At 47.7% G+C, this 27,482-nt stretch overlaps 2 protein-coding genes and 3 long non-coding RNA genes across 15 annotated transcripts in view; 3 read left to right on the top strand and 2 right to left on the bottom strand.

Annotated features, from left to right (window-relative positions):
• ADD2 (adducin 2) overlaps positions 1 to 623 on the top strand; it is a gene marked incomplete at its 3' end in the record, with an annotated part of 65,350 nt that extends 64,727 nt beyond the window's left edge. For 2 of the 3 annotated variants that reach the window (XM_081868441.1, XM_081868443.1), the window contains one exon: positions 319 to 623. In XM_081868441.1, the coding sequence (XP_081724567.1) occupies positions 319 to 623 (305 nt within the window). The remainder of the gene's footprint in view (positions 1 to 318) is intronic. The other variant, XM_081868442.1, reaches the window with a different exon arrangement.
• On the bottom strand, positions 410 to 26,077 carry LOC309345489 (uncharacterized protein). 4 transcript variants are annotated; one of them, XM_081868578.1, is made up of 5 exons: positions 25,912 to 26,077; positions 22,102 to 22,137; positions 20,178 to 20,272; positions 15,760 to 15,895; positions 410 to 480 (listed from the first exon to the last, which is right to left on the bottom strand). In XM_081868578.1, exons 1-5 carry the CDS (start codon positions 25,993 to 25,995, stop codon positions 433 to 435), a joined length of 399 nt encoding a protein of 132 aa, XP_081724704.1. In that variant the 5' UTR covers positions 25,996 to 26,077; the 3' UTR covers positions 410 to 432. The 4 variants fall into 4 exon arrangements, 1 of the variants encoding a protein (XP_081724704.1); XR_014158251.1 differs by lacking the exons at positions 410 to 480; positions 15,760 to 15,895; positions 25,912 to 26,077 and adding an exon at positions 15,910 to 16,524 and having other exon boundaries at positions 21,492 to 23,665; XR_014158252.1 differs by lacking the exons at positions 410 to 480; positions 15,760 to 15,895; positions 25,912 to 26,077 and adding an exon at positions 17,186 to 17,297 and having other exon boundaries at positions 22,102 to 23,665.
• On the bottom strand, positions 1,936 to 11,077 carry LOC309345504. 2 transcript variants are annotated; one of them, XR_014158264.1, is made up of 4 exons: positions 11,063 to 11,077; positions 10,616 to 10,668; positions 5,232 to 8,389; positions 1,936 to 2,064 (listed from the first exon to the last, which is right to left on the bottom strand). It is a non-coding gene; the product is annotated as an uncharacterized lncRNA (long non-coding RNA). The 2 variants fall into 2 exon arrangements; XR_014158265.1 differs by lacking the exon at positions 10,616 to 10,668.
• LOC309345502 lies at positions 12,315 to 15,160 on the top strand. 5 transcript variants are annotated; one of them, XR_014158259.1, is made up of 4 exons: positions 12,315 to 12,329; positions 13,099 to 13,142; positions 13,371 to 13,510; positions 14,578 to 14,714. It is a non-coding gene; the product is annotated as an uncharacterized lncRNA (long non-coding RNA). The 5 variants fall into 5 exon arrangements; XR_014158258.1 differs by lacking the exon at positions 12,315 to 12,329 and adding an exon at positions 15,109 to 15,160 and having other exon boundaries at positions 13,018 to 13,142; XR_014158260.1 differs by lacking the exon at positions 12,315 to 12,329 and having other exon boundaries at positions 12,911 to 13,142; positions 13,371 to 13,596.
• Positions 16,523 to 19,406, top strand: LOC309345507. The gene is made up of 2 exons (XR_014158269.1): positions 16,523 to 16,808; positions 16,845 to 19,406. It is a non-coding gene; the product is annotated as an uncharacterized lncRNA (long non-coding RNA).
• Positions 26,078 to 27,482: the final 1,405 nt, after the last annotated feature.

Raw genomic sequence — 27,482 nt, 5'->3', positions numbered from 1 at the left:
TGGTGTTTGTTTTCTTGAATGCACCTTATTCATTCTCTCCATCCCCTCACTCCCAATCGTATTGTCACCCATCTGTTCTAGCCCTTTATTATTGTTTCACACACACCCCTGTGCCCCTTTCTGCAGAACAACTCTGTGAGGTAGATCAGGATGAGAGACAGGGACTGGCCCCAAGGTCACCCGGTAAGCCTCCTGGCTGAGCAGGTCTCTCCCGTCTATGTCTTGCACTTGAACTCCTTGTTTTGCATCACTCCTGGTGCAATCCAAAGACGACATCGGTTGAATCTTCAGCTCTCATTTCTTGTTTCTTTTGGAAAGGTGGGAAGAAGGCGGACGGTGGCCAGGCGCCTGCCGAAGCTGACCAGAAGGCGGACGACCCAGGCATGGTGGTGGTGAACGGCAAGGACGATGATCAAAACATAGAGGACCTGCTCAGCAAAGGAATGAGCCAGATGACCACCAACGCAGACACCGACGCCCCTAAGGACAAAACAGAGACGGTCACCAGTGGACCTGTGTCACCCGAGGGCTCCCCTTCCAAGTCACCTTCAAAGAAGAAAAAGAAATTCCGGGCCCCGTCCTTTCTGAAAAAGAGCAAAAAGAAAGAGAAGACAGAGTCTTGAGGTCCTCTCCTGGATGCTTCTCCCTGCTCTTCTTCCTCCTCCTCCTCCTCTTCTTCTTCTTCCTCCTTTCTCCTCCTTTTCTTCTTCCTCTTGCCTTCCGCTACTCCCTCTGCTCTTGCCACCACAGGGAAAACTCCTCCTTACAGTGGCATCTCTTTGGACGGCGAAAAAGAGAGGCTGAGGCCCCAGAATGTTTTTCCCCCATGGGATTTGCTTGGGAAGGTGAGGAAATGCTTTCTGAGGATTTGTGAGACAACCCTCCTCCCGGCCACGAATCCAAGGATATAACCAAGATAGTCTGTCCTTTTAAATGCTCCCTTTGGGACAGAGAGGGTGCTTGCCACTGAATGCCAGTCACTTCACAGCGCAAACGTCCCAAGCCACATCAGGCCCATGCGTGGAAGTTTCCCATGGACTGCTTTCTAGTGCACAGCGGGACACTTTCAGAAATACTGGTGTGCACTGGGGAGAGTGCTGATCCCTTGCTGAAGCAGGGAACCTGCAGAACGGGACGTTGAACTGGTTTTTTGAATGCTTGATCCAATTGCCGCTATTAATCTCTGACGGAAATTGCTCTGGACTTTAAAGCAGACAAGATGTTTCGGCTGCCGAGAAGCCCTTGGAGAAGGGTGTGGGATTTCTTGGGCAAGGATCTGACCCAGGAGCCAGCTGAGCACCAGGGACCTCCTTTCCGTACGAACGAGTGACACTAAATGCCTTTGGAGAAGGTGGGCGTTTTAATATAAGGAGTGGCTCCCCCTGCACCAGTGGATTGCCCTGCAGGTGGAACAAGGTTGGGCAGGTACCATTAGGCTGGCAAAGGGGAAGAGAACAGAGCTGACCCCTGGGGCACAATCCACCAAGAAGCTCTTCCTCATTGGAAGTCGCTGTGAGGTGTACAAGAGGATGGTGAGTCTCTTGCACATCTCATCTTCTTTTTGATGGGGCTTGTGCAGGAGAACTTCTCAATGTACTGGGGGTACCCTGTGGATTTTCTGCCCCAGGCTTCAAAATGAGCAGGGGGCTGGTCCCCGGTTGACAATCCAGGCTAACAAATGGAATCATTTCCCTTGTTTTGAGGACTGTCTACTGGTTCTGGATTGAAACCCGCTTAGATTTCTGGGCTGCAATATCCCCACGCACGCACACGTCTCCTCGGGGGTAGAGCATGTGCTTTGCATGCACGTGATCCTGGGATCAATTTGAGGTGTCTCAGGTGAGAAAAAGACACCAAGTCACAGGGCCAAAGGAGGTCTCTCACCTGATGATGCCTCTGAGATCTGTTGCCAGTTGGAGTGGCTGAAGCTTGGCAAGGTGGATCAGGGACCTGGCTTGATCTAAGGGAGCTTCTTGTCCTTAAATGGTCAGGTGTGGCCACCCAGCAGCTCCATCAGATCTAGAGAGGCCTCTCTGTTCCAGCTGCTGGTAAAGTGCTGATGCCCTAGTGGGAAATAAATCAGATTCTCCCAAGTTCCACCTGCACTACATTAAGGAAAATATGTATTACAATAACTCCATTTCAGCCACATAAGTGCTAGTTTGGTTGTCTGGACTATCAAGACAGCCACAAACACTGCCGATAATGTCACTTGTGTAATCACAACGGATAATACGATGGAAAGCTTACAAAAATACTATTTTCTCACTTACTGCACTATTAAGGGGTTTTATCACGCTTGAGGTGTTTTCACAAGTGATTGTAAAATTTGCTGCAGCTGTAAATTGCTTTTGAGAGCCACTTGGATCGGGGTGCAGGTTCTGCACCGAAATGGCCTGCCTCTGCTCTCTCTACTGCATTCACATTTAGAAGGGATCTGAGCATCACTCACGATGCTTGGCTGGGACACAGATACAGATTTTCAACAGAAGTTAATTAGAGCTGTTAGTGTTTTCCTTTGTTTGGCTGGATCCAGGGGTGGGGGGCAGTGGCTGGGGACCCACCAAAGAGGTCTGCTGCAATCTTTGTTCCTGCCAGGCAGGGTTGGGGACAGCCAGGTGTAGTCTGGCTACAGTTTCCATCATTCCTGCCCATTGGCCATGCTGGTTGGGGCTGATGGGAGTTGTGGTCCAAGACACCTGGATGCTCCTCCCCTTAAATTCTTCAAGCCATGCTAAGCATTACAGGCACATCATGGCAGTTTCACCTCATCTGAAAATGAAGCTGCTGCTTCTGGTGGAGTGATCAGGACTGAGAAAATGGGGGGGGGGGGAGCTGAGCAGTGCTTAACATTTTCCCTGCCAGTCAGTTAGTTCCCTGTTCCAATCCGAGCCTCCACTCTGGTAGTTGAACATTGTTCTTTGCTCTGCATTTTGAGACTCAGCAAGAAGAAAGAAACATTTGGGGCGTGATTTAAGAAAGGTGAAAACGTTAGGTGGATATGTGAAGCCACTTCTCTTATTGCCCCACCAGAAGTAGGTTAAGAAAAGAAAGGTTAGGATTAGGTTACACACAATTGTGATCCTTCACTAGCCATGGGGCCAAACTAAGCACGGCACCATTGTACAATTAGCAAAAGTGTGAATGGTGGGGTTTTTTCTGTGGGTGTTGCTGGGGTGCTGTGGGTGGGGGGAACAATCCAAATCAGGATTCTTGGGGGTGTTGCAGGAGACTTTAACACTTCAACCCCTGCTATTTCACGCTCCAGAACAAATTTGTGTGTTCTAGCCCTAGAGATGGGGGAAGAAATATGATTCAGTTTGCACTGAAATTCACACTTCCCAATTCACACTTCCCAAAACAATATACAAATTGAAGAACAACTATCCTCCAAATTTTGCATTGCAGTTTTCTGAGAAAGTGGTGTGTACAGTAATGCATCCACAGAGGTAAAGTTGTGCATACTGTACCTATGCATAGACTAGTAAAAGTAACATACAAATATGTGTTGTGTTTGAAGAAAATATGCTTTGCTAAAATTTGTTATTAGGCAAAATGGCATACAGAAATGTGCGCGTTAGAGGAAATTCACACTAAAATGCTAATGAATTTCCAGCAGGACTTAAAAAATACATTGCAAACTGATGTGGAAATGTGAAGAACTGGATTTAAGATTGGAATAACAGAGAGAAACTGAAATTGACAAAAGTCCCCTATGCATTACCTCTGCCACTGGCCAGTTAGGGAGACTTAAGCAATGGTCTTTTGCTCTCATGTGAACATGCCTATGCAAAGAATCACAAGGGTAATGCAAATCTATTTGGGCACAATCTACGTGCATGTTCTCCTGCACAAGACTCACTGAAATGGGCGAGAGCTGCTCACATGGAGTAGATCAGGTCTCTATGTCACAATACCCAGAAAGCAACACCTTCATAAAGGAACCATCTCCTATCTGAGCCAGAGAAGTTGCTTCTTTTATCCCATTTGTTAGAAAGTGGGGAGTCTGCTGGTACATACAAGTACATTTTGAGAGTAAAATAACCAACCCCATTTCCATAGCTGTCAACCTTCCCTTTTTTTGCAGGAAATTCCCTTATTCCAGCGCCGCTTCCCGCTGCTATCCCGGATTATTAGATATCCCGTAGACTGTTCCTGGGACATGTGAGGCTGCTGATCCCTTATTTTCAAATCTGAAAGTTGACAGCTATGCATTTCTTCTTTTAAACTCACTGAAGGAGAGATTTCACTCTTCTTGTACCTCAAAAATTATACTGGTGCTTTGCATAGAGAAACTCATTTCTCTTGTAATAAGGACCAAATCCTCCCCTTTTCCTCAGTAGACAAAAGGGAATGAATATTTTAGAACTCAGTCATTTTTATAAAGAATAAGTGACTGGAGATGTCCTGCTGTTTTGAAACTACTACAACAAAAGGCTTCTCTGGTTCTGGTGCTTCCACAGCTAATAACATTAATAACATTAAGCAATGTTCATTATACACAAACGTTGCTTAAATGGTAGGTTGAATGGGCAGTTTATGCAGGAGATCCCTTTGGGAAGGGTTGGGGCCATGTCTCCTCCTTCCTGGGAAGCCCTCCAATTTCTGGGCAACTCACGGGTCCTGTCTGCTGCAGCCTCGATTTCATTTGCCAGGTGTGCATGTCAAAATCATGAAAACTGAAGGTGGCAGAATTACCTGATTGGCCTGAGCTGATAAGTTTGCTATAGCCATTCAATGCAAACAAATGCAAAGTGTGGGGAGCAGCCATAGCTTAGTGGCCAAACATCTGCCTTGCAAGCAGAAGGTCCCAGGTTCAATCCCTGGCATCTTCAGGACTGGGAGAAAGTTCTGCCTGAAACCCTAGAGAGCTACTGCCAATCAATGTAGACAACATTGAGCTATAAGGAATCTGTATAGGGCAGCTTCCTATGTAAGCCACAACCAATGCTCTCATATATATCACTCAATGTAATCTTGAATTTATTCATTGCTATATTTGTATCCCAGACCCTTAAACCTCACTGAGAATCTTCCTTTTCCCAGCACTGAAATGGCACCTCCAAAGACCAAGTCGCCAGCTCAGGCAGTGAGTCTGAAGAACGGCTGCTCGATTTCACCCAGGGGGTTGGAACAGATGACCTATTGGGTCCCTTCCAAGTCTACAATTCTATTATTCCAGGCAGTGCAATTTTTCTAGAAAAGAAGATGCTGGAAGCAATGGTGCCCACCTGAGAGGTGCCAGAACTGAGTTCTGGTGAGTTCCAGCTGGGGGGGAGCCCTGATTCTAGGTGTGTAGTCAGAATCTGGCGGACTGAGGCCACGCAATGCAAACCAAGATCCAAATTCTCTCCAGGAAAGGCAGTTGCTGTGAAACAGAGCAGATCTGGTCAGGAAAATAATATTTAGGAGCAGAAGCGGACCACCATATAAGCTCTACACTTTACAAGTTTCCACATGATGTGTGAGGAAGGGGTGGTGGTGACACTATGTTTGCAGAATGTTGTCAGTGGAGATGTGGGCAGCGTATCATTGCTGAGAGGGGCTCAGGGGCTCATGAATGCTATGGAAAGATGCTTGGGGCTCATATTTTCTCAGAGAGACTCAGTTGGGAGTCATGCCAGCTACCCTGTAAGGAAACTGCTCTTTTGATTCCAAAGGCCAAAACAACTCTGTTGGCCAAGGACACAAATAATCCTGTTGCTCTCTAAGGACTGCTACTTTTGCTGCGCCAACAGCTTTCATTGCGTGACACACTCCCTTCAGTATACAGAGGCATGGGCAGAGGAAAGAAAAGCAAGGCTTGCCAAGCACATGGGGAACCATTGATAAGTGGGGAGGTCATGGCATTCTGTGGTTGCTGCCAGAGGAACTTTCTCTTTTGTTCCCCTCTTCCCCAATTCTTTAAAGGGGCTATAGGGAGAAAAGGGTGGAGATTTATTTCCCTGCTGTTGAGTACGTGGAGGTAGGCTGGTTAAACAGAGGGGCTGAGCAGAGGCAGGCATTCAAGGAGACCACAGGAAGGCTAGAAAAGAAGTGCTGAAGCCTTGCAGAGAACACAGAGTGAGGCCAGAAAGGGTGGCTCATTACTCTGGCCCAGTCTCACGAGTTATTCAGCTTTCCCCAGTTGGGAATGCTCCAAATGTTTTGGACTACAGTTCCCAGTCAGAACAAGTGTCTGGCTGGAGCTGATGGGAGTTGTGGTGTAAAATATCTGGAGGGAACCCAGTTGGAGAAGGTGGAATGAGAGCCCCTCACAGCCAACTGGGATAGCTCAGGTGGTAGAACATGTGACTCTTAACCTCAGGGCTGTGGCTTCAAGCCCCACACTGGGTAAAAGATTCCTGCATTGCAGGAGGTTGGACTAGAGGACCTTCCTGATCCCTTCCAACTCTACAAATCTATGATTTTGTGAACTGGAGGCTGTTGCATCTGGAAAGCAAGAACCACCTGAGAGCCCAGTTTGCCAGCACATTGGGAAGCAGGCCCAGCCCATCCATCCTTGTGAAGGGAATGCCCTGGATGCCTTCGGGGTTTGTCCTGGGTACATTCCTGATGAAATGTGCCCCCATTTATTTGAGCATAGCAAGCTCTGAGTAATCAAAGATTATCAAGTCCCAATTCTTATTTTTTAAAATAATATTTAGAAGACAAGTTAGCGGAGAACAGACTCCCACTCTCACTCTGTAATTACACAATATTCACTTAGTAATTATTCATTTAGAACTGTGCATCTGATCACAAGAGCACTTATTCCATGTAAGCGGCAAGGCATAAGCAAATGCTGAATTATTATGAAGCAAGCCTGTCATCATCACCATCCTTATGCAGCTGATCTGTGGGCATTCACTCCCTAAGGAGGAAAAGTGGTTTTCCTAGGGTGTAAAAGTAGCAGTTTTGTGATGGGTCGTATCTTTTCCCGCCCCTGCCCGGGTTTACAATGGAAGATTGGGAGACAATGGATATATTATGTGTGGTGCAGCTAGGCAGCTTTTGAAAGAACGGCATTTTGGCTCCTTCTTCCACCCCACCAAAGTTACTAGGAGAGCCTATTGTCTTCTTTCAGCCTAGCCATGGTTACTGATTGCAGGGGCTGGACTAGAGGACCCTTACGGGCCCCTCCAACCTTTATGATTCTATGTGGGGATCAGCTTGTAGCCTATTCCCAGAGAGGGGCTGCACCTCCCAGGCCTTCATTCCCCTCTAGTTTTCAACCAGCAATCAACAACTCCTAAACTTGGTGCAGAGGTGGAAGAGTCAAGAAGGTGAGGCCAACTCTGCTGAGCTGCAAGACTTGCCCGGGGAGGAGGGAGTCTTTGAGGTGAGCCGCTCACAGGTTACTACTATTAGGTCAGAAGCTAGCCCTGACTTGTCCCCCTTTAGCAGCCAGTGCATCCAGTTTAGGGATGGTGTATGTATGCTACTCTCATCTGCCCACCACACCCAGGATTCCTAGGATGCTTCGGTTCTGGGGCCAATACCACATTTCACAGCTGGAAAGTGTGACCGCAAAATATACATAGCAGAATTTGGTCCCGCGGCCATCTCAGGAGAGTTACCCGTAGCGAGACTGAGTGTCTGGATATAGTACCAGTTTCGTGGAAGAGCAAGGGAAAGGAGCAAAGGCAGCAATACACGCCTCCCAATCGGTAAAGTCACAATTCCCACTCTGGGACTCCACAGTAACTCCTTAGGATTTTGCCCACTGCCACACACTGACATTAACAGCAGCCCTGATCACGGCTGGCCATGCCCTTGTCGATTGGCAGGCTAGGGGTCCACCAAGCCCAGCCCCAGATTCAGTGCAATCCCCGACACCCCTCCACACACTGCAGAACTCCAAGCTGCCTCTCTCCCCACCAAAAAGGGATTGGGGCCAGGCCTGGCCCAGATTAGCCTGAAGCAGAGGTCACAAGAACGCTCTGTGTTATCAGTCGGGCTGCAAAAACTTCAGTGTCTGTGTCTGACAATCGTTGCTTCAAAATGCTATTTAATGTTGCCCTCTGTAAATAAAGCCCCCGTGTTTGGCCTTTGACTGATATTGTGAAGTCTGCCTTTGAGGTTCTGATGTAAATAATCTTTCTCTGGCAACTTAAGACTCTTCTCTTTATGCGTTATGACACAAAAGCCTCTACTTTTCTTTCTTTCTTTTCTGTACCTGCCACTATTTCAACCATTGGGGCAGCTTAGACTGGCAATTTGGTTTGTTTTTCCTTTGCAATTTTATATCTTCCTTTTTGTATTGTACTTTGCTTTTTAAACCTTTGAATACTTGCTGTCTTCAAGAGAGTTTGACAAGTCAGCAGCTGACCCCTTCCCAACGGTGCCGCCTTCTGCTAATGCTGCATGTTCCTCCGTACAGATGGTGGTAGAGGCTCTTCTTCTTGACCTAATGGATAGTACAGTATGAAAGCGACTGAGCTGAGTCAGGCAAGAGGCCTGGGCTGTCATTGGGTTGCCAAGCAAGATACGACTGCTAAATATCTGCATCTGAAACTCCTTAAACAGCTTTTGTCTCCTTTGGTTGCTCTTAAAAAATACACAAAAAAGCAAAAAACAGCAAATGCAAATAAACTTTCACCTGAACACTGAAAGCATTTTTGGAAATCTGTTTTTACTATGAACCAGCACATGTTATTGTTGTAAACAAAAATTGCCCTTTTTCCCTTATGGGGTATCCAAGAGCCCATATAGAGTCCTTACATAGGTTCCCTATTGGTAGGAGAAAATAACAGAGGCCAACCAGAGAATATTGAGAAGCAAAGCAACTAGTAAGGTTGATCTTTATTGATCTGTTGCAATAGGGTGCTCCCCTCACTCACAGGAAAGAAGGAGGAACCCAGAACAATGGCACACAAGGCCTTAATAAAGACTTTTGAAATTGCCACCCTGTAGATCAAGACACGGGTGGCGCTGTAGGTCAAACCACAGAGCCTAGGACTTGCTGATCAGAAGGTCAGTGGTTCGAATTCCCGCGACGGGGTGAGCTCCCATTGCTCGGTCCCTGCTCCTGCCAGTCTAGCAGTTCGAAAGCACGTCAAAGTGCAAGTAGATAAATAGGTACCACTGCAGCGGGAAGGTAAATGGCGTTTCCGTGCGCTGCTCTGGCTCTCCAGAAGAGGCTTAGTCATGCTGGCCACATGACCCGGAAGCTGCACGCCGGCTCCCTCGGCCAATAAAGCGAGATGAGCATCAACCCCAGAGTCAGTCACAACTGGACCTAATGGTCAGGGGTCCCTTTACCTTTACCTAGATCAAGACCACCCCCAGAAACATCATACATACATCACAGAAGGGGTGTAACCTAAGACCACCCCTCAGATACATCATACCTACATCACAGAAAAGGCGGTCTAAAACAGAAAATTGAATGTTGTTTTTCTCCTGCCATTGTTTATCTCCTGTCTGGCAGGTTACTTGACTGGATTGCCTGGGGAGCCTGGCCAGTCTTGTGTAATGATAAATACCATATTTTTCACCCTATAGGACGCACTGGCCCATAGGACGCACCTAGTTTTTTGGGGGGGAAATCAAGGGGAAAAAAATTATTTCCCCCCCAGGTTTGCGCAGCCATCCCCAAGCTAGAAGAGGGAGACGGAGTGCTCCGTCTCCCTCTTCTGCCTTCAGGGACAGCCTCTCTAGCCTCCGTGGGGGAGCGGCTTGCCCTGCTTTCCCCCGAGCTCATGGGGCTGGCGATGGGGAGAAGCAAGCTTGCTTCTCCCCCCCCCCCCCGGCCAGCCTCCAGATCAGGTCCGGGAATAGCAGGGTGGCGGCGCTGCGCCTCCCCGCTATCCCCCGAGCTTGTGGGCTGCAGGCTGCTGCCCGCAAGCCTTGCGAGCCCACGGGACCTCCCGCCAGGCTTGCAAGGCTTGCGGATAGCTTCCTGAAGCCTGGAGAGCAAGAGGGGTCGGTGCGCACCGACCCCTCTCGCTCTCCAGGCTTCAGCGAAAGCCTGCATTCGCCCCATAGGATGCACACACATTTCCCCTTCATTTTTGGAGGGGGGAAAGTGCGTCCTATAGGGCGAAAAATACGGTACTTAGTTCCTGGGCCAGGTCACAGGCTCACACCCTATTCATATCTTAAATGTACCCTTAAGACAGGATTTGTGAGGAAATAGACAATGGGGAGGTTTCCCACTTTGACCTTGCAGAGAAAACATTTGCTCAAAATGAATCAAAATGAATCAAAATGGTTCCAGGTTGGTCTTCCTGTGCTGATCTATGTACGTGCTTGGTTGGTACACTTATGAACATTACCATATATCTAAGACCTCAAAATTCCTATCACATTATGCACATAGATCAGAGCCACAATGTCTTACTGTTTGGGGAGCATAACTAGATGGTGAGCTCCAGACTTTGTTCTCAATTCTTCTTAAGTCGTTGCAGAATTTGAGAACTACACATAGAGGTCTCTTCAGGGCTGCCCGGCATGACAACTGTTATGGACCCCCACAGACACATTCAAATCTGGCCTGGGACTGCATTAAGACCCCTAAGCGATGAAAATACCATAGTGCCCCCATATGTCATGCAAAACAGAAGCATGAAATTTTAAAACTACAAACCCCCATAGATTTATTGCCACATATGACAGGAATTTATTTTCTTGCCTTATTTGAATCTACACTGCTAGGTCATCCCTGGGTTTAGGTGGGGATAAGTACTATAAAGAGAAGAGAAAAATGAGGCAAGAGTGTGAAATCTTAAGGAAGTCGAACAAAGCTCTGAGTTTCCCTGTATCCCAGGGGCAAAAGAGAAGATCACATGTACACTTTGGAGAAGGCATGCCTTTAAAAAAGAAGAAGAAAAAGGGAAAGTAGCAGATATTTTTCCTCCAAACAAAGGTAACTAATGGGGGGGGGCAAGTGTGCCGAAGGTCAGGTCCAAAACATGGGAGGCTCCAGGCAGGATTTTCTGCCATAGCAAAGTCGAAGGTGTGGTGCAGTGGCCAGAGTGCTGGACTGTGACCTGGGAGACCAGGGTTCAAATCCCCCCTCGGCCATTAAGGGTGACCTCGGGTGGGTGGGTGTCAATCAGTGCCTGCCAGAGTAACCTACCTCGGTGTTGTTGTGGGGATTAAAGGAGGAGGGAGAGAACCATCTGTGCCACCTTGGGCTCCTCGGAGAAAAAGGCGGGATATAAATGCAATAAAATAAGCAGCCTTGGAGCATTTTCCGTGCCTCTCCTTCTGGCCTCCCTCCCAGGGCGAATTGTTGTGCGAATGAAAAAGGAAGGGCTCGGGGGGGGGGGGGGCTGGCAGTCGCTGCCTCTCAGGCTGGCCTCCCTCCCGGGGCTGTTGGGAGGAAGCGCCATGGAATGAACAAGGGAGGGAAGAAAGGCTCTGGGCAGTTTCCATGCCAACCAGGGAGCTTCTCCAGGTCGGGCTTGGTGCGGCTGGAGCTGCTGAGGCTGCGCAGGGCCTTCTCCTCCCTCTTCCTCCTCCTCCCTCCCGCATCAGCCTCTGACCACCTGCAACCTGCACACCTGGGAGGGAAAACAGGACTTTTGCCTCTTCTCGCGACCCGTAGCTCAGAAGCCGCGCGGCGTTGGCTTTTGGGAAACGCAGTCCTCCCTGTCATTCATTTCCGTTCTCTGGGAGGAAGAATAGAGGGCAGGCACTACGACTCCCAGAAGGCAGTGGGCGAGCCGGCTCCAACCCCTCTTTCCTTTCTCACGCGCCCGCTCCGAGGCCTCCCCATTGGCCGGCTCTTCCGACTCGGTATCTGGGCGAAGCCGGGGTCCTGTCAGCCAATGGGAGGCGAGAGTCGGGCGCGGCAGGGCGGGGGGCCGTTGGCAGTTGCCCCCGAGCCCGTGAGCCCGCGAAACAGAGCCAGAGCCTCTTCGCCGCTCCCTCCTCGCGTCCTGGGGATGAAGACAGGGAGGGGAGGGGGAGGGGGAGACGTATATTGCCTGGCCCTTGAGGGTCCTCTGGATGATATTGTGTGTCTCCATAGCCTCTCCCTTTCACCCAGGGACCCCCGAGCCCGTCACCCTGCAAAACAGACCCAGAGCCTCTTTCGGCCCCAGAATGAGGCGTCCCACTCGCCACAGGAAAGACTGGCGGTCCCTGCCCCCCAATGGTCCTACTTCTCTATGGAGCTGGAAAGGGAGGCTCCGACCTCCAGGCTCCCAGAGGCAAAGTGAGGAGGTTCTGGGAGACCTCGTATTGCAGTTCTACAAAAGAAGGCCACCCTGCACTAGTTAGCTCGGTTGGTGCTGATAATGCCAAGGCTGCAGGTTTGATCTTCCTAAGGGCCACCTGCATTTTCTTGCATTTCAGGGGGTTGGACTAGAGGACCTTTAGGATTCCATCTAATTCTGCAGGTCTGTGATTCTAACATCTCGGGGGGGGGGGAGAGACACATCTTGCATCTCCAGCTAAAAAGAGCTAGATGAGCAGCTTACGATTAACTCCATGTGGTCATATTCCGGGTGCACGTAACTGTTGCTGCACCTCCTCCCCCCAACGGGTCTGTAGCAGTGAGTGACTACTGACCTGCATTTACTACTGACCCTGTGCCTTGGATTTCAACCTCTTTATTTGGCTAAGTACTGGTGCAGTGGTTGATCAGCTTGCAGTCTCTTTGTATTGTGCTAATTGTTGCCACCCACCCACTCCTTGGGTCCTGGCTGGGCCCTTCAAATCCAGAGAGAAGCTGGGGTTATGCCAAAGCAGCCAACCCACATTGATAGGTAGTGAATTACATACAATAGGATGTTCCAGCCCTGAATGACAGAAGTGTGGAAACTTGCTCTGAATTTAGGAACAAGGCAGCAAAAATTATGCTTGTCCTCCTCTCTGGTCCTCTCCCTGGTGTTTGGTTCTGTGTTGTGATTGATCCTGTTCTAGCCGCTGAAACATGGCTTGGAATAAGACTTGTCTAATTGTCTAAGAAATAGTAGGGAGGAGCATAGGCTAATTGCTCATGGAATTATAAAGCTTTATGAAGTACCTCCAAAGCCATTAAAAATCTGTTTGGTATACAAATAATTGAGCTTCTTATAAAAGTGTTGAGTATAGTTAGGCAGCTGATGTGATAACGGGGGTCTATAAAAAGACTATTAATCTTTGGTCTGTGGTGTAACCCTGCAGGACTCTTCAACCAAGCGTTCGGCCCCTGTCTCCGGATGGGAAGAGTAAGTCCAAGGTGCAGGGTTCTTGGTGCAGGGCAGGGTTATCCTTGGGCCTTCTCAAGTTTGGGCTAGTTTGTTTTTCTTCATTAAGAGTTTTTTCCTGGGCTGCTTAAGCTTTTCTTTCTTTGGTGCTGCTTTCATTTCCTCTTTTGGGAGGGGAAGCTTCAGTTTGGGAAGTGCTTTGTAAGAACAACTTGGACGTTTTTCTGATCTTGTCTGCTCAATTTCTAGGAATTTCCAAAGAGAGGAATTTTTGAGCAAGACACCTGCTGAAAGTTCAGAAAGGGGAAGTGAAGTCAAAGGTGCCTGCAGCTGCTGCTCCTGCCCCAATGGATGCCTGGAAAAGTACAGGACAAGTGCCTGGGCAGCAGGTCGGTACAAAGATAAGAAGAAGTTTATTAGCTTTTGAAGACTTCTTTGAAAGGAGTAGCTGAACCCAGAAGGGCATGTTTTCTTGGTAATGTCTAGCCACAACTCCCAGTCATGCTCTTCAAGAGGCATCACATAGAAGGGGTACAAACCCTTTGTTCATTGTTTGTGATCTGTGCCACAGGCCTCTGTTGGCAAGAAATGGCAAGCTCTCAGAGGGGGAAAAGTATTGTATTGTTAGCCTTCGCCAATTCAAAGTGGCACCTAAAGGGGTGGAGACATCCATGTGTTCGAAGACTCAAAAGGTGAAAGGGATCGGTTTTAAAATCACTGAAGACAGCCTAGTATTTGACGACTTGCCTAGTAGCCCCAGGCAACCAGGAATTCATGCAGGTGACTGAGCAGCCAGCTCACTTGATTTCTTGGCTAGCTGTAAAGGAACACAGTGGACTATCAGAGTGTCTCTCCTCCACCATCCTTCATGGAAGAAGGCACTTTTTTGCTGCGTTTCCATGCTGACTTTGGAGGAGGGGGCAAAACAGATATTGCAGGCTAGTAACTTTTTGACATTTGTAAGGCTGGCTGAAGAAGTACCCTTCTTCAAGGCCAAGTCTCCCCTTTGTGTACAAAATGGATGCAGCAGGTGGAAGGAGAACTGCTGCTGCATCTTTGTTGAGCTCCTTTTGTCCTGGCAGGAGTACAGCTATGGGGCTGGGGCCTGTGCTGTAGGATCACCCTATACGAGTTATTAGAGGGTTGAGTTGTTGTGTCACCAGAGAAATGGATGGTTGTTTTCAACCCTTGCACAAAGCAGACACAAATACCTAGACAAGGGCTGGGATCTAAGAAATACCCATGCTTAGATGTGTGTCTATAATGTGTCTGTGTTGAAAAAGGTTCTAAATTTATATAAATATATAATAATTTTATTAAATTTTCAATAACAAAAGTAAAAACAACCACAACAACAACCACAAACAATACTTGAAGCCTTTCCATCTCACTAGCTTCCTGATCTGGTTAAGCCTTGGTCCAGAAGTCAGTTTGACACCTGCTTACTCACATCTAGGTTCAATGTTGAGAGACGTACTTCAACGGGAAGCTGGTACAGCTCTTTCTTGCTCACAGGTCTTTGAGGAGTCAATCCAGCCAAGGCTACGGGAGAGAAATAATAATCATCATATGGAAGAACCACCATTAATCCAGGTTTGCAAATTCATAAAGCTTGGGCTACTAGTTTGATGAATCATGCCGGGACCATAGAGGGGACAAATTGCAAAAAGGGGTTGTTTTGTAAAGGAGAAAGTTTGCTGCTATTTGTTTTACTACATTATTATTATTATTATTATTATTATTATTATTATATATTATTTTATACCCTACCTTTTTCCCTGAAAGGGACTGAAGGCAGCTTATAAACAAAATAAGAAATAAAGATATAGAAAAAAGAAGACATTAAAAAAAAATTTTAAACATTAGTAGAATTAGATATTAATTGGCTCTTGAGTTGTTTTTGTTTTATTAAGCATTTTGAATTTTTATGTTGTGATCTGTGTGTTTATATGATAAATGTAATAATACAACCTACACCTCATCACAGCCATAGCAGTGGAATGCAGGGAGCATCCTTAGACCAAGCCCAGCCATTGATCCTCCAACCTTGGTGTCGTCTACAGAGAGTCTTTTCCCAGCCCCACCTGGAGATGCTGAGGACTGAACCTGGGACCTTGTGGATCCAAAACAGATGCTCTATTGTTCTACTTCTGGAGCACCTTGGGGTCCCCATGCCTGGTTATTGGACTCCAACTACTCCTGACTGTTGGCCATGCTGACTGGGGCCAGTGGCAGCACACCTGGAGAAGGACACATTCTTCAACTCTATTTCTGTTCAAAGAATGAAAACCTTTTTGCAGCCCATAGCCAGAATGAAGGCAAGATATCCTTTGAAGTTGGGGAAAGAGCCACAGGGGTGGTGGTTGTGGTGAGACTTTATTTCTATACCACCTGTCCATTACCCAGGTGAGGGGACACCTTTTTAAATGACACACATACCGAGAGAATCAAGAATATACACCCAGGGTCTCTGGTTGTTACATCCTTGTGATGGGCCAAGTATCTCTGGCAGCATTATTCGTAGCTTACACGGCTCAGCCTTTTTGCCCTCAATTTTTTTTATCTGGCCACAGTTCCAGGCTGTACTGACAAGCCATTTCCCTCCGTTCAGATCCCTAGAAGCAGAAGGTCCAGTTACCTGCATCTCTGTTGCTCGCATGGGGCTCCCATCTCTCAGCTTCGTCAGCTTCTGGGAGGGCAGAGAGAAGACCTTCATGATGCTTTTCTCCACCAGCTCCGATCTAACCTGTGCGTTCAGAGGTGGCTGCAAGGCACTGAAGAGGAAGGAGAAAGAAGGGGGGGGGAATGATCCAAAGCTCGCAGAAAAAGTGCTAATTCAGCAACTGTGGAGCATAATTATGGAACCAGGCAGTAGGAAAGCAGGGCTGAGAATTTTACCAGAAAACAAAATGCAAAGATCAGTCACCAAAGTGACCTCTACAAAGGGTCACTGACAAGGAGGCCACCCGTGTATGTGCCTTCAGACAATTTGGACAACTCTGTCAATAGGTTAAGAGGGCACTTTAATATGTCAGGACTGCTGTGATTTAGAGATGCCTCCTTACAGGGAGGAGTGTGGGTGGAGAATGTATTGGGCTGGTCCTGGGAGACACCTGCAAGGAGTTCAGAGGTGGTCTCAAGGCACTGAAGAGGAAAAAGAAAGAAGGGGGGAGGAAATGATCAGCACCCAGCAGTCCATAAACCCGGTGAGGAAATGTGCACTGTGTCCGGCCAAGAGGTACAATTTCAGGGTATGGCAAGGGAGGTGCCAGGAATAGGTGGGGCAGTGACAAGCTGTAGGGAGACTAGAAGTACCTCCCCGTACTTACGTCATGCAGATTATGGTTTCCGTTGCTTGGTGTAAGACTGAGAGCGATGCCAGCGGCTCCTCTTTGATAACCTCCTGTTGTGGGGAAGCACACAGCACGTCAGAACTGGAGACACCATCGCTGCCTCCACCACACCAAGTGGGTCCTCCTAGGGGAGAAGAGTAGGCACTGAAGAAAAAAGAAAAAGAAGGGGGGAGGAAATGATCAGCACCCAGCAGTCCATAAACCGGGTGCACTGTACCTGGCCAAGGGGTACAATTTCAGGGTATGGCAAAGGAGGTGCCAAGAATAGGTGGGGCAGTGACAAGCTGTAGGGAGACTAGAAGTACCTCCCCATACTTACGTCAGGTGGGTGATGGTCTCCATGGCTTGTCGCAGGATGGTGACAGAGTAGCAGCCCAGGGGCTCCTCTTCAATAACTTCCTGTTGTGGGGAAGCACACAGCATGTCAGAACTGGAGACACCATCGCTGCCACCACCACACCAAGCCCTGAATTGTGCTCTCTCTCCAGCCCAGCCCACTTGACAACTATGGGAGAAGAGTGGGCCTCCTGGATCTGGGAATAAGATCCATCTTTCACCTGCACAGAGCTCTCCCTCTCCCTCTCCTCGCCTGTGGCTTCCAGCAACTGATATTCAGAAACACTGCTGCCTTCCGCTGTGGAGGTAGAACAGGGTCCTGAGGCACCCTGGACCGAAGATGGTCAGGGCTTTGTAAAAAAAATTATTTACTTACTATGAGGCAGGTACTCGGCTCCACTTTATGGGGGAAGATGACATCTTCCCCCTGAAGCGCTTTGCTTATTAGAATTGTCGCTTTCATCAGACTTTTCTTCACAGCCTCGTCCTAAAAGGAGAAGGGATTTTTTAAAATTGAGGCACCCAATTATAGAGCAGAGAGGCAGATGATTTCACTCTCATGAATAATGGATTTTCCATGATCAACATTTGTTGTTTGGAATCCATTATTATTGGAAACTGAACTTGGTTATCACTGGTTCCTCATTCATATAAAAGTGGGTTTTTTTGGGAGGGTGTTGTATGTTCACTAGGCATTTGGACACCTCTTTAGCTATTGTCAGCAAATTTTTCATGGTGGTTTCTGAGACCAAGGAGCAGTTTTTGTCCATGCATGGATGCAATGGGATGCCATTTGGAATCAGGACTCATAAATACACTGATTTAAACCACTGATTTTTTAAAACAGCACTGTTTTTTCCAGTGTCTTAGAATTCTCAATTGACTCTAGGTACTAGGATAGTTTAACATACAATGGTACCTCGGTTTTTGAACAGCTTAGTTCACGAACTACTTGAAATTTGAACGCTGCAAACCCAGAAGTAGGTGTTCCGGTTTGCGAACTTTTTTCGGAATCTGAACTGTTCGTTTCGAGTGTTACACTTCCTTTTTCCGTGCCACACTTCCGTTTTGAGTGCCCCCACTCCTGCTTGCACGGAGTAGGAGCTGGATGGGGCTGCTCACCTGGTGAGGTGCAGGCTCCGTCACACTTTTCCATTGAGGGGTGCGTGGCTGCATTCACCTCAACAGAGAAGTTGAAAGGAGCATCGGTGGCCATGCGGAGACAGCCCGACAGCTGCCTCAGCAGCAGTTTAGGGGCTCTCAGATGCAGCTGCCCGGCTGCCTCCACCTTTGCCACCCCAGCAACTATTCTGCTTGGCTGCCTTCAGGTGGTGCAGAGGCTCTGATGCTGACATGGGGGCTCCTTTGGGGGGAGAAGTTTAAAGGAGCCCCCCAGCCATAAAGCCCTCAATGGACAGTGTGACAGAGCCTGTACCTCCCCAGCTGAGCAGCCCCGATCCAGCTCCTACTCGCGTGCAGGAACAAGAAACAAAAGATTTTCTCCTGACCACCCAGAACATGGGAAGTCTTTTTAAATAATATAATTTGGAATGTATAATTGGTTTTATTATTTGTATTATGATGTCGCAAGATTTGATATGTTGTTAATTTGAGTGTTATTAAAAAGGAATGATGCTATATAAAATGACAAATCTGGATAACAATACATGTTATCCCCAACTGACTCCAGCTTCAAGGCCTCAGGAGAACTGGTGCATGTTGAGCTTAAACTAGGAAAAAGATGAATGGTGCATAACTCAAGTAGGCCGTGGGCTTGGCTGAGGAGCAGGGAAAAGCAGGTGCAAGGCTTATTAGCGCTGCTTCCGGATGCTAGACAGCCAGCATACAGCCCACTTCGTTTAATCCTTCAGTCGATTGCAGCAGCACATCTTCCAGCCTTTTACCATAGCTCAGAGGGCAGAAAGCAGAGACTATCTAGAGTGCACCTGCAAAGCCCGTACTAGGCAGCTGGATTATTAAAGGGGCAGTGCAAGTCACAGCCACACAAACAGCAGCAACGAGGCTTCTGCTGTTGCCCCAATTTGTGTTCAGGAGTGAACCAAAGACAGGTTTGGCTGAAGTGGATGGCCATAGGAAATGACCCTCCTGCCGCCTTGTAAGATTACATTCAGCGTTGTAACTGTCGTCTCTATCCCTGACCTTCTTGCCAGCTAGGTCAGGAGGATACATAACAATTCACTCCTCCTCAGGAAGCTAGGTTGCAACGATGGCATTGGGATAATTAGTAAGCAAAAGGGCACCAGGTTTTGAAATCCTGAAACCTCTGCTTTAAGATTCTGGTGCCCGGTTCCTTCAGCCAACTGGGAATCCTGTAGAACTGAAAATACAAACTAGACAGAGCACTGGCACTTCCAGGATGAGTCAGGCAACCTCAGGTCAAATCACAGATTCAGCAGCACTAACTTGTGACTATCTTGCTAATTAACTTCCCCCTGTTTACTTTGGGCCCTTATTTAGAACGCTTATTTTAGAAAGTTCGAATATTGCTTTTATATGTGCCTAGAATTGTGAGTGTATGCTGCTGCACTTTGTTGTTAAAACTACCTTTATAATAAATCCCTTATTTTTTATATTATTTCCATGTGGACCCACCTTTGTCGTTTGGGAGGGTTCAGATACACACATTAAGGACAGCATTCCATGTGACTCCTGCTAAAGATCCTTTGGGAGGGAGTGTGCTCTCAGGACCACATGGGTGCTGGTTTCACAGTGTCTCCAAACACACATGTCTCTCAGGCCCCATGTTAGCATGTCACAGTCCAAAGCAAGAACTTGTAGGTGCTTGGGGGGAAGCAGCAAAGGGAGATAGGGCACAATTTTCCAGGCCATCCCTGACACAAGGGGGACAAATTTGTATGAAACACTTTGAAGGCCTTCCTGCAACAGAAGCAGTCTCTTGCAACAGAGAGAGGTAGACGACTGCTCCATGTCCTGAGAGCCAGTGTGGTGTAGTAGTTAAGAGCGGTAGTCTCGTAATCTGGTGAACCGGGTTCGCGTCTCCTCTCCTCCACATGCAGCTGCTGGGTGACCTTGGGCTAGTCATACTTCTCTGAAGTCTCTCAGCCCCACTCACCTCACAGAGTGTTTGTTGTGGGGGAGGAAGGGAAAGGAGAATGTTAGCCGCTTTGAGAATCCTTCGGGTAGTGATAAAGCGGGATATCAAATCCAAACTCCTCTTCTTAAAAAACAACAACAAAAAAACCTGCTCCATGTCCTACTTGATCATACCTGTGCCAGCAAGGAGTAGTAATATGCTTTTAATAAACATGAATGCTTCAATTTCATAACAGTAATTGGAAAGAGTCTCATCCTAAACCCGATGCATTATCAGACAGTTTATCCTCACCTTACAAGCTCCTTAATTAAGTTTGCTATGCGCCTCTTGTCTTCAGGACATAAATCTTTCAGAGAAGCACTCTTCATTCCTCCTTTGCCAGGGACCTGAAAATTAAAACCAGCTTTTAAAAAAGCAATCATGCCCTTCCTGATTGGCGGAGGGGGCATGAACAGGCAGCTGCGAGGGATTTGTTAAAAGGAAACATGTCTTCCTGCCATAGCTGTCAACTTTCAGATTTGAAAATAAGGGATCAGCAGCCTCTCCTGTCCCGGGAACAGTCTACGGGATATCTAACAATCCGGGATCGCAGCGGGAAGCAGCGGGAAACGGTGCTGAAATAAGGGAATTTCCCGGGGGGGGGGGGAGGAAGGTTGACAGCTATGCTTCCTGCTCCTCCTATGTGAGGCTGAAAGGCAGCTCATCTGTCACAACACGATACACAGCTGCAAGAACAGGCAATAATGGAGGTGTATCCAGAGTTTTGACTCCCTAAAAGAAGCTTTTAATCCTTAGGCACTGTGACAGAAACTGACTGGTCTTGCTTGCTCCATTTTGGCCCCAGGCTTGCAAATAGTAATCTAGCCAGTTACAAATGCTAAAGAAGACCTTTAGACGCCTGGACAAGGAGGATTTCTCAAGGCCTACATGTACAATTACTTTATCCTTGCTGGCACAAAAATAAGAAAAAAAGGCTTCTAAGCCAGATACAAACAGCCACTTTTCAGCTGTGGGAGAATAAGAAGAGAGCAAGGGAGGCATAAAAAGTCTGCACTCAATTGGACTGCCATCGCTGCCGCCATCCTAGACCACGTTTACATTATACCTAATTTCTTTCAGTATTTTAACATTGCAAACCGCCCTGGATGCCTTGATAGCCCCAGCTTCTCTCTGGATTTGAAGGGCCCGGCCAGCACCCAAGGAGTGAGTGGGTGGCAACAATTAGCACAATACAAAGAGACTGGGCTGATCAGCCAGGGCTATTGAATCTACTGAATCATCTGCCTGAAGAAAAGAACTTCTTGTAGAAGAAACATGAAGAAAATTAGTCATGGAAAATTCATCTACCTTAAAGAAACAAATTTCTTGACATGGCAGTAACTTCTAAGGGCCAATACAGAGAACACGTTTTCACACAAGCAGGAATCATTCCTGGATCTGACAAAAAAATATAGGTATATCACGGGAGCAGAGAGCACAAGTTGGACTCGCTGTCAGATGGGTTAAGCTGATAAAATTATCCATGAAAATATTTCTTTCTCTTTTCAGTAACAGCCGTCAGAATATAAAAGCAAGTCAAAGTAGGCCAACAAAACTCTGTCTCACCTTCTCTGATACCTCTGAGTAAGGAAGAGCCAATTGGGAGATGGCTAGGCAGGCAAATGAAACTCAGAAGCCCGGATCTAATTTGTCAGGAAGTCAGCGCATACAATGACATTATTCACAGTTTGATCTCATATACTCCCAGGGTAGGGAGACTGCCTGAGAACCGCGTGTGCATGTACACTACCTTGGGCTCCACGATGAAGGAGAAGGCTAACTGTAAGCAAATAAACATGTAAATATGAGCAGCTAGAGATCAAATGTTCCTAAACGGCAGCTTTAAGCCATTTCTCTAGCTCTATAAGGAGTACCTAAGGCTGCCTGCCAACCTGTGAAAATGAGATGATGGTGCCTAAAAACACACCAAGATTTTTCCAGCCCTCCTAAAGGACCTGAAAAGGTTGTATCCCTAAGTTATCATTTGAGCTCTTTTACTTCTAGCCCTCTCCCCAAAGATACAAACAGACCCCCAATCTCAGTTTAACCTGTTGCTCCAAAGTCGCGGAGACAAGGGTGCATGTGCCGTATGCACAGAGTGAATCCGAATCAGGTCCTGGCCCAATTCACTACCCAACAATTCAAGCTAAATTTGGCAGCCATTCAAATATCATACCTGAGACATAGGCAGGTGGCTGCTTTTCATCAGAAACTGAATGCAATTTCATTCAAGGAAAGCAAGGGCAAAAGGTTTGTTCCATTCTACATTTTACAGTCTGGAAATATCTCTGTGATTGAGCTAGTCTGAAAATTCTTCTGCATCAAAATTGAAGTTCAGACGCAACACAGCACTGAGTGGGAGAATACAGACATTTCTGTAAATCCACTTTGTTATTACTCTTAAACCGACCTGAATGAAAAGGTTGCCTTTTATTAAAGACCCTGTAACTAGCTCAATCACGGAGGTAATGAGCCACATTTATTTGTATTAGCCTTTATTATAATAGCAACTCCTGGAGGCTATACACTCAATGAATGCTCCTTAGACTCTTATTATGGACACAGACTAAGCTTTAAAGTCACACATTTTTGAAAAAGCTATCTTGGGTTCTTACAAGCAGGTACTGGTATCTGGGGGATCAGGAGAGAAATCTGGGTAAACTGCACCCACCAAGACCATACCATGGGACCCTTCCCTGTTGGACCATCCAGACTGCCATCACACTGCATATCTTTAGCAGGCATTTATCAATTAGTAGATTCAATTAAGTTGGCCATCAGCCCATTGCCAAGTAGTGGCAGCAAGTTACATCCAAGAAGTTGTTCTCCACACATCATCTCTTCTAGATGCTAAAAGGAAGCCCGTGGGGGGGGGGGGCAACCAAACAGACTAAAATCCATATGGAAAGATTTAGTTTAAATACATCAGCTGAAGATCTATGTATGCAAATTAGTTCAAAAAGGATGTGAACATATTAATACCAAATGGATATCTTGGGAAAGAAGAAAGTGTATGTGGATAATGACAGTAAGCATCAGTAAATGCAAATAATGATTACAGTACATGGAAAACAAAATAGCACGTTTATGCAATTACTTGCATATACTGCTCCTTATACACTGTTCCCTATTCAGGTACTGTTTATTTTTCTTCCTCTCTCCCCATTTCTATCTATTGCTATAAGCCTTTTTTAACATTTTATTCTTGTGCACTGCACTAGTACTTAGCCAAATAAAAAGGTTGAAATCCAAGGCACAGGGTCCAGGTCAGTAGTAAATGCAGATCAGTAGTGCAGCAACAGTAACATGCACCCAGAATATGACCATATGGAGTTATCGTAAGCTGCTCATCTAGCACTTTTAAGTGGGAGATGCAAGATGTGTCCCCCCCTTAGAGATGTTAGAATCACAGAACTGCAGAATTAGAAGGAATCCTAAAGGTCCTCTAGTCCAACCCCCTGAAATGCAGGAAAATGCAGGTGGCCATTACGAAGATCAACCTGCAACCTTGGCATTATCAGCACCACGCTCTAACCAACCGAGCTAACTAATGCAGGGTGGCCTTCTTTTGTAGAACTGCAATACGAGGCCTCCCATAACCTCCTAAGTTTGCCTCTGGGAGCCTGGAGGTCTGAGCCTCCCTTTCTAGCTCCATAGAGAAGTAGGACCATTTGGGGGCAGGGACCATCAGTCTTTCCTGTTGCGAGTGGGACGCCTCATTCTGGGGCCGAAAGGACGCTAGGAGGGAGTGACGAAGAGGCTCTGGGTCTGCTTTGCAGAGTCACGGGCTCGGGGGTCCCTGGGTGAAAGGGAGAGGCTATGGAGTGATACGGAGGGGGGGGGCATGTCTTCTTCACCCCTTCCGCCGGTCACCAGAGGGTCTGAGGCGATGACCTCTAGGGCACCCAGCCCCATATGGACCCCTCAGCCCCCACACTGTTACACAAGCACCACACTTAACTCCGAACCCCATAAATAAAAGTGCCTTTCTCCTTTCCCTACGTCCATTCCCTAGAATAAATAGACCGGGCGGAAATAAGACCAAACCGCCTTATGTCCTTCTTTTGCTATACCTGCTGTATTGTTTCCATTAGTAGACCGTGTATACAGACATTTTGTATCTCTTAGAATCATAGAATCATAGAGTCATAGAATCATAGAGTTGGAAGAGACCACAAGGGCCATCGAGTCCAACCCCCTGCCAAGCAGGAAACACCATCAGAGCCATCTTGAATGGGCGCGTTCTACCCAATCAGAACAATGCATTTCCCTCTGCAGAACTAGCTCAGCTGAGCTGTTGCTCACCTCATTTAACCTTTGACAAGCTGCTGATGGCTCCCCGCTGGGAGAACAATGGAATCAAAACTTGTGAACCCATAAAAACTGTCAAATATCGCTACAATGTATCCACTTTGTTTCCGGTTTTGTCAATATAAAATGGGCTGAAATCTTTAAAAATCATATAAAATCAACCACAACACCAATTTTCTTGCTTTTGGTGCCAATCGGCTCAATTTCTCTAGGACTCCATGACACCTCCCCTGTCCTCCATAATCCCTCAAGCGAGGTGTCACGTACTCTCAGGAAGACCCTAATCCCGTCAAATTACTCTGCCAAGCCTTTCCTCCGGGCAATGCCAGGTGGCAGACTATGCATACATGGACCATTGTCTTCTCATCACTGGTACTCAGGATGTGCTTATCTGCGCATATCTCCAGCTCTGCATATTCCCCCCTCCCTCCTCCATATGTTAATCCGGTGTAACCCAACCTCTTCCTAATGTATTCATGATGTAATCTGTGTAACCCAACCTCTCCTTAATGTATTCATGATGTAACTGTGATGTATTTTGCACTGTATTCTGGGACATGGAGGGAAGTTTCAAAAGTTCATGTCACCCCTTCCTCGCTGTTCAATCTCGCCTTGAACCTGTTGTGCAATAAACTTGGATCTTCTGCAGCTTGCTCCTGTCTCCGTCTGAGCTCATTTTCCTCCGCAGGGACCCGCGGACTTAGTCCGATGAGCTGGGTGGCAGAGCAGCCTCGCACCCAGATTTTACCGTAACAGGAGACATACAATACTGAAATATACTCAGAGTCACAAAGTGATTTCATGCTCTTTATTCAGCTCATAGTGGTGAGGAGGAATGAATGAATGTCCCCTCAAAGTATCTGCTTTATATACATTATTTACACAATGGGCTGCACATGATTGGCTAATTCCGGAATTCTACTGTAAGCCAATCAGGTTGTGGATTCACTTCTATCTGGAGCATGATTGGGTGGTTCCTGCCAACCAATCATACTGCTGCATTGTTCTAGGACCAATCAGACTGCTGCAATTTGGATCCTATTGTTCTAGGACCAATCAGACTGCTGCCTTTTGGATCCTATTGTTCTAGGACCAATCAGACTGCTGCAGTTTGGATCCTATTGGACTCAGTACATAACAAATATCATAAATAGGACACCTCAAGGGCCGTGCAATATACGTCTCCCCCCCCCCCAGCCCTGTCTTCATCCCAAGGGCAGCCACCAAAGTTAGCAAAACTTCCACCACAGGGAACTACTGTACAAACAAAACTTGAAATCAGCTGCAGAAGCTCAGTTCTGCGCGACTATTAGGGTGGCCACGCTGTGCATAGAAGGAGCTCTGGGGGATGTAACGTATGAGCAGCACCATTTGCACTAGAATCTGAAGCAGCAATATTCCCAGCCCGCTCTTTGCCGAGGAGGGCGAGGGGCAAGAGAGAGCGGGACCAGGGTCAGCCCGCCCTGGGAGTGGGGGCTTCAGCCGTAGCCCCTGGGCCTGGCTCTGCAGCACTCGGGGACAAAGCCCACGGAGCGAGCAACCGGGGCGGCTCTCTGCACATGCTCAGGAACCACGTCAGCCTTTGCCCTCGTTTATCACCGCCCCGCCGTCCAAGCAGCCCCGCCCCCACGCCTTTTCTTCTCCTCCCGCCGCCTCCCTCCTGAGGGAAGGATACGGTCCTTGCTCCAGCGAGCGGCTCCTTCCGCTCCCGCAGCCAGATCCGCCATCTTGAAACAACTGCCCCTGCCACTCCAAACATCCCCCCGCCCCCAAGCCCGACTCTCGCCTCCCATTGGCGAGAAAGGGAGGAGTGGGAGCCGGCTCTCCCATTGCCTTCTGGGACTCGTAGTGCCTGCTCTTTAGTCCTCCCCACCTACAGAACGGGAAGACTGCATTTCCCATTAAGTAAAGGTGAAACAAAAGAAGTGCCATGGTCAGATCACTTCCTGGTGCAACTGGACATCTCCGCAACCCTTCCCCTCTGCAGGGAGGTGGGACCGATTCGGATGGTCCGCCCCTGCCACTTAATGGATCCAAATAGTTTCCTGAGAGTGGTGGGGGGTGTTTTATTTAATGTTGATGGCCTTTCAGCTGCTTCCCTGGTGGCCCGCTGGAATGTGGAGTTAACCAGGGCTATTGACTGTTTGGCTCTGAAGCGCCCTCTCCGATTGCATGGAGCCCAGACAGCCCGTGGTTTCCCCCAGAGTGGAGGACAATGAAACAATCATTGAGACGGCTAGAGCGCCAGTAGCAGACAACTCATTCTGAATCAGACCGGACACGGGTTAGAGCTCAACGTTGAGCCTACCAAGTGGAGATAGCGACGGTGAAGAGGACTTTCTTCACTGCCTCTACTGCATCTGCAGAAAATAGCAGCAGGAGACTTTTTCAGGTGGTTTGCAATTTAACAGAACCACCTTTGCCATCGGCGCCTGATAAAGACCCCAAGATCTCCTGCAATGATTTTGCAAAGTTTTTTGCAGATAAAGTCGCTCAGATTCGGAAAGAGGTAGACTCCACCATGGGAGCAGGGCCGGGGCAGGAGAGTGCTAGAGTCCTGTCTAGTCAAGTTGTGTGGGATCAATTCCAATCTGTTACCTCTGAGGACATGAAACCAACCACCTGTCTCCTTGATCCTTGCCCATCCTGTCTAATAAAAGTGAGCCGGGAAGGGCTGGGCAACGGGCTCTGTGGGGTGGTGAATACTTCCCTCTGTGCGGAAGCCTTCCCAGATCTGCTGAAAGAGGCGGTCATTAAACCACTTCTTAAAAATAATCCTTAGACCTGGCCAATATGGCCACCTATCGCCCAGTCTCAAATCCTCCATTCTTGGCAAGGAGATTCAGTGGGTGGTTGCTGAACAACTCCAGGTATGCGAACCATTTGGAGCCCTTCCAATCAGGATTCAGGCCTCACCATGGGACTGAAACTGTCTTGGTCACGCTGGTCGATGATCTCCGGTGGGCTAGGGACAAAGGTGAAAGCTGTTTCCTAGTTCTCCCTAAGTGGCCTTTGATACCATCAACCATAACATCCTTCTGGACTGTCTAGAAGAGCTGGGGGCACTTTTATTCAGTGGTTCCGCTCCTTCCTCCTGGGCCGCATCCAGAAAGTGGTGTTGGGGGATGAGTGTTCAGACTCCTGGGCTCTCACTTGTGGGGTGCCTCAGAGTTCTGTCCTCTCCCCCATGCTTTTTAACATCTATTTGAAGCCGCTGAGAGATCATCAGGGGGTTTGGGCAGGGGG

The sequence above is a fragment of the Podarcis erhardii genome (assembly GCF_964252035.2).
Source record: "Podarcis erhardii genome assembly, chromosome: 7".
Taxonomy (NCBI): domain Eukaryota; kingdom Metazoa; phylum Chordata; class Lepidosauria; order Squamata; family Lacertidae; genus Podarcis; species Podarcis erhardii.
Note: the sequence above shows the minus strand (reverse complement) of the source record. Positions and strands in the feature narration are given on the sequence as shown.

Coding starts and splice junctions, on each gene's coding strand:
- LOC309345489 (XM_081868578.1), bottom strand. CDS start 25,995: ATGTTTGGAGTGGCAGGGGCAGTTGTTTCAAGATGGCGGATCTGGCTG. Junction 20,273..22,101: donor GCCACCTGCCTATGTCTCAG/GTATGATATTTG, acceptor TTTAATTTTCAG/GTCCCTGGCAAAGGAGGAAT. Junction 15,896..20,177: donor TTAATTAAGGAGCTTGTAAG/GTGAGGATAAAC, acceptor CTTCCTCTTCAG/TGCCTTGCAGCCACCTCTGA.